Source organism: Otolemur garnettii, unplaced genomic scaffold (assembly GCF_000181295.1).
Source record: "Otolemur garnettii isolate 467f Iridium unplaced genomic scaffold, OtoGar3 scaffold00129, whole genome shotgun sequence".
In the NCBI taxonomy this organism is placed as follows: domain Eukaryota; kingdom Metazoa; phylum Chordata; class Mammalia; order Primates; family Galagidae; genus Otolemur; species Otolemur garnettii.
The window spans coordinates 2,795,978-2,802,095 of record NW_003852524.1 but is presented as its reverse complement, the minus strand read 5'-3'; the positions used below and the strand labels follow the sequence as shown (position 1 = coordinate 2,802,095).

At 39.4% G+C, this 6,118-nt stretch overlaps 1 protein-coding gene across 1 annotated transcript in view; it reads left to right on the top strand.

Moving 5' to 3' along the window:
- ZGRF1 (zinc finger GRF-type containing 1) overlaps positions 1–6,118 on the top strand; it is a 93,039-nt gene that overhangs the window by 46,081 nt on the left and 40,840 nt on the right. Inside the window, 3 exon segments of the mRNA XM_012810343.2 lie at positions 2,468–2,613; positions 4,912–4,916; positions 5,397–6,049. Of these exon segments, the coding sequence (XP_012665797.2) occupies positions 2,468–2,613; positions 4,912–4,916; positions 5,397–6,049 (804 nt within the window).

Below are 6,118 nucleotides of genomic sequence, written 5' to 3'. Positions count from 1 at the left end.
GCCTGTAGTCCCAGCTACTCTGGAGGCTAAGGCAGGAGAATCGCCTAAGCCCAGGAGTTGGAGGTTGCTGTGAGCTGTGGTGCCATAGCATTCTATTGAGGGTGATAAAGTGAGACTCTGTCTCAAAAAAAAAAAATTAAAAAAAGAATGATATAGCTATATAAGGGGCATAGGCAGTGCAGACAGGGATGAAATTCTACTTTAGGTAAGCAAAGTAAGGCTTGTCTGATAAGATGACATTGGAGTAGAGAGCTGAGTGATGTGAGGGACAGAGCCGTGATCTGGGGTAAAAGCATCCCAGGCACAGAAAATAGTAAAGGTTTTGAGGCAGGAGAATGCTGGCCAATTTGTAGAACAGCAGGGAGACTGGCATGGAGTGAGTAAGTGAGGGGGAGAGTAGAGTGATAGGAAAGGAGGTCAAGGAGGAGGTAAGGGGCCTGATCAGGTAGGGCCGCCTAGGATATTGTAAGAGCTCTTTGTACCCTGAGATAGAGTGGGAGCTGCTGGAGGTTTGTTTTGTTTTGTTTTTGAGACATTGTCTCACTACATTGCCCTTAGTAGATTGCTGTGGCATCCCAGCTCACAGCAACCTCAAACTCTCAGCTTAAGCAATTCTCTTGCCTCAGCCTCCCAAGTAGCTGGGACAACAGATGCCCACCACAAGGCCCAGCCATTTTTTTTGTTGTTGCAGTTGTTTAGCTGGCCCCGGCCAGGCTTGAACCTGCCATCCTGGGTGTATGTGGCCAGTGCTGTGACCACTGTGCTATGGGTGCCGAGCCCACTGGAGAGTTTTGATCAGAGAAGCAAAATAATTGAACTTAGAGTTAGAAGAAACTCTCTGGGCTCGGTGGCCTGTAGCTCAAGTGGCTGAGGCGCCAGCTACATACACCAGAGCTGGCAGGTTCAAATCCAGTCAGGGCCTGCCAAACAACAATGACAATTAAGAAAAAAAAATAGCCAGGTGTTGTGGCAGGCGCCTATAGTCCCAGCTACTTGGGAGGCTGAGGCAGGAGAATCACTTAAGCCCAAGAGTTGGAGGTTGCTGTGAGCTGCGATACTATGACACTTTACCCAGGGCGACAGCTTGAGGCTCTGTCTCAAAGAAAAAAAAAAAAGAAGGACCTCTCTAGCAAGTTTGTGGTGAATGTAGTAGGGGAAAACTGTACTCAGTAAGTATTGCCTATCATTATTTTTCATAAAGTGGCAGTACAGTCTACACTGGCTGGGTTTGAATCCCAACACTTATTAGCCTAATGAATTAAGCAAATTTAACTGCTTAACTGCTCTTTTTTTCAGTTCCCTCAGTTGTAAAATAAGGAAAATAATAGTACTCACTTTGTATGGTTGTGGTAAGGATCAAGTAAGTTAAAAGTAAAATGTGTTTAGAACAGTTCCTGGCATATAGTAAGGACTCAACAATAGAGTAAAACTGTTTTTATGGTGATGATCGTATTGAAATTTCCCACTTGTTTGTCTGGATTGTCTTCTAGACTGAACTCCTTGAGTGCCATGAGTATTCATTTTCACATCTTCCGTTTCTAGCATAGCACTTGGAACCCAGTAGCTAATCAATAAAATGTTTTCAAATTTATATATAAACTTTTTATTGTTATATATTTAAAAAATGATATATATACCAAACATATTCATTTTAGTAAGTTCAAACCTTTCAAAAGAGCATAAAGTTGGAAGTAAAAGAGCCCTTTCCCAGGGTGGCACCTGTGACTCAAAGGAGTAGGGCGCAGGCCCCATATGCCGGAGATGGTGGGTTCAAACCCAGCCCGGGCCAAAAACTGCAAAAAAAAAAAAAAAAAGAGCCCTTTCTCCTGATTTACCACCCGGGTGAATATCTTTCCAAACTTTTGTTCTTTTGATATAAAAGAATATATATTAAATATGATCATATTAGATTTTAAGATAATTAATTTCTAGAAGCAGCAGCAAAATTAAATACTGTTAATTAACAGTAAATTATGTGGCTGTTCATGCCTGGGATATATTTTAAAATTTCACCCCATTTGTCAGCAATATCTTGAAGTTTAGATCAACTATAGATAAAACCAGACCTGAGGACATAAGAGGAACTGTTCAGTCCTTGAGTCTGTAGGTCTCACAGCTGCAAGTATGAGGTCTGATTTAGCCTGAGCCCCATAAAAATGGCAATTGATCTTTAGAACTAAATACTTGTAGCCCAGATCAGTCCAAATCAGAATCTGACTCATTTAAAAATAAATCTAAAAGGTTTGTGTTCTGTCATTGATTTTCTATTCTTCGTGATTTTAGTGAGTTTATTCTATTCTATCCTTTATGAAAGAAATTTTATAATTATTTCCCATGCCCCAGCTCTACAAAATGTGCTTGAAATCATTATTTTTTATAAGATAGAGTACTAAATTCCTTCAAACTGTAGAGAAAACATGCAATAAGAATATTTTGATCTGGGACTTTGTTTCTTCTTTCTGGGTAGTTGACATCACTAGAACAAAAGATCTCTACATTGAGCCCTGTTTCTACATTTTCTTTGAACTCAAGAGATGAAGACTTCACACAAGAATTCTCTGAGGAGTCCCTGAAAGCAAGAACTTTACCTGGTGACTTTCACTTTCTCATCTTGTTACTATATTGCTCTAATATTGGTCTGTCCACGTAAGATGAAGTTTTTCATTTTAGAGATTGTTACTAAACATAATAGAACCTCCATAGTTGATCACCTCTCAGCTCCTTAGGTTGAACTAATTTCATAGACCCATCATGCACTGCATGTACATATCAGTACAGTCAGCCTCAGCCTAGTTCCTTATGTTGGCCATCTCTGTATGTTGATCAGTTTGTTATAGTCCCTTGGGTCAACTTACAGAGCTTCTACCCTATATCTTAGAACTGGATTCAGTGTCAGACCCTGTGAAGCCTTCCCATTATCCTTTTTTCCTTAAACTTTTTCTATTATAAATAGCTATTCCAAGTTTAATACTTCTGGATGAGTTGGCTGCTAAACAGGACAGGCATCAGCAGCAAAAACACTTGGCGGGCTGTGGGCCGTAGTTTGAGGACCTCTATTCTAGAGCCTGATCCCTCTATACTCCTTTCCTGTCCCAGGGGAATGACTTTGTGTGAATGTCTCATCAATATGAGACATAGCACAACCTCTTAGTTTCCCTCTTTTTTATACTAAGATCCTGGCAGTAATAGGAAACTCTTCAACTGCTGCTACCACCATTTCTCTCTCAGGACTCTCGTTGTTTTATGTATTTTGACCTTTCTCTATAAGTTATTTCCTGCTTTTTGTTTTGTTTTGTTTTTGAGATAGGATTTCACTCTGTTGGACCAGCTAGAGTGCACCAGTATTATTGTCATTATAATTCACATCACCCTCCAACTTCTGGGCTCAAGAAGTCCTTCTGTCTCAGCCTTCCAAGTAGCCTGAGACTATAAGTGTGTGCCTCCACACCCAGTTAATTTTTTCTGTTTTTAGTAGAGATGGGCCCAGCCATTTCTTGCTTCTTAATAAGTATAATACTATTCCATGGGATCCCTTCTATTAACATTTCTTTTTTTTTTTTTTTTTGAGACAGAGCCTCAAGCTGTCCCCCTGGGTAGAGTGCTGTGACATCACAGCTCACAGCAACCTCCAACTCCTGGGCTCAAGCGAGTCTCCTGCCTCTGCCTCCCAAGTAGCTGGGACCACAGGCGCCCGCCACAACACCTGGCTATTTTTTTGGTTGCAGCCATCATTGTTGTTTGGTGGCTCGGGTTGGGGATTCAGACCCACCACCTTAGGTGTATGTGGCTGGCGCCTTAGCCGCTTGAGCCACAGGTGCCGAGCCTCTATTAACATTTCTTTTCCTCTTTTCTTATTATCTAATCAATATATCTCCCCCTGATTCTAGAGTTATGTTGGCTGAGGGGTGAAAATTGTAGGTGATTGTTTTGGTTGTGGATAGATGATATTAAAAAGAAGAATTTTATAATGTGAATTTGGTAGTTGGGTTGGAGTTTTGGTGGATGGGGCTAGCAGAGGCAACAAGGTAGAAAAGAGTCAGTATGGTGGGAATAGGTATTTTAAAACAAGTGAAGGGGGAAATAATAGGTGCATTTTCACAGTTAATGCTATGAATTGTTTACTTCTTTAATGGAGTTTTAACATTTCTGTTAGTGTTGCTTATTTGACCTATTAGAACTATAATATAGCACTTTATAAAAGAATATTCATTGGCTCACCTATGACTCTTCCCAGATAATCTCCAGCATTTTTTTCCAACAAGTAGAAACTTTCAGAAAGGTGCATTGTTATAAAAAAGGAATCCATAGCATTGTCGGATAAAAATGTTTGGCTTGTGTAGTTCCCATGCACTATTACTCATTCCTTTATGTATTAAACAAATATTTATTGCTTCTTACATTTTTAGGGATGTATCTATTACTAAAGCTGCTAACAGAAGGGGCTATAAAATTCTTTCAGACAAAAATCTGCTGTGACTTTATCAGAATTGTACTCTTGTCACGTACTACTAGATCAAAATAAAGCTAAAGTTTTCTTTACCCTGAAGGATGACATGAGTATAATAAATAAAGAAAGAAAATTACAATCACAGTCTTATAAATACACCATGAACTTCAGTCTTTGGAGAAGGAATGTAAAGTAGATATCAAGAACTAGTCTTGGCCAGGTACAATGGCTTATGCCTGTAATCCTAGCTCTCTGGGAGGCCAAGGTGGGTAGATTGCCTGAGTTCACTGGTTAGAGACCAGCCTGAGCAAAAGTGAGACCCTTCTCTAAAAATAGCCAGGCACTGTGGCAGGTGCCTGTAGTCCTAGCTACTCAGGAGGCTGAGGTAAAAGGATTGCTTGAGCCCAAGAGTTTGAGGTTGCTGTGAGCTGTGACGCTACAGCACTCTACTGAGGGTGCCATAGGGAAAGTCTGTCTCAAAAAAACCGTAAAATAAAATAAAACAAACAAACAAAAAGAACTAGTCTGGGTTGTCATCCTGATTCTGCAAATTGGTAGTCATTTTACCTTTAGGCCTCTGTAATCTCATTTGTGATATGAGAATTATGCATTTTTTGGTTGGATTTAAAGTGCTTTGAAAATTTAAGTGCTGATCTATGAATATAATATAGGGAGAAAAATCCTTAGGGAGAAAAGTCCTTAGCTAAGGAGGAAAAGAAAAAAAGGATGAGTTCATCAACCTCAAAAAAGTTTCAGTGTGTGAATTGAGTTTTTAAATCTTTATTATTTGAGATTAAAACAGTTAATTATTTTTAAAGGAAATAAAATGTGATTTTTCTTTTGGCGGGCAAGTTGCCTCTTACCGTTTTTGTATAGAACACTGTGTTCTAGAGGCCAGATAATGACTAGTAGTACATTTTAATTTAATCAGCATTCTGTTTTCTTTCAGGAATGAAAAAATCCAGTTTGCTGGAGAATAAGAACCGTCAAAGGCTTTCATTAGTAAGTAGAAGCCAAGTTCCACTTACTACTTTGCCACCTACTGATGAGCCACCTGTCTTAGATTCTTGTGCTTATGTGTTCAACTATAACACACCAGAGTCTTCTGGTTCTTCCATGTTCAACTTGTGTGAGGAGTCTGTAGTTCCTTTTTTTACCTTTGGACCCAAGGACCAAGGTGAAAGTTCTTTCTGTGAAGAATCTAGGGAAGTGACTCCAGAGGATGTTTCACTTCTTAAAAATGTATCTACTCAAAGCAAGTGGCTGAAATACCAAAGCACATCCCAGTGCAACTTGACTGCTCCAAATAGAGTTGATAAGAAAATAAAGGAAGGCTTCTTTGCCGAGGCTGGTTCTGGAATGCATTTTAGTGACACAGGTGAAAGGCAGAGTGATGCTATCAATGAAAGCTCTTTAGACTCTATGCATTTACAAAGGATAAAAGGCATGCTTTATCAACAGCAGCAGGATTTTAGCAGTCAAGATTTGATTTCCAGAAAGAATGGACTTTCTTTGAATTCAAAGCAGACTTCCAAGACTGAAGAAATTCAAAATGTGTTAGGAGGGTGTGCTTTCTACAACTACAGTATAAAAGATTTACAGGTGAGGATGTGCCAGTCTCTTGGTGCATTTTTTCCAATAGCTATTGTCTGAATTTCTTTTTTTTTTTTT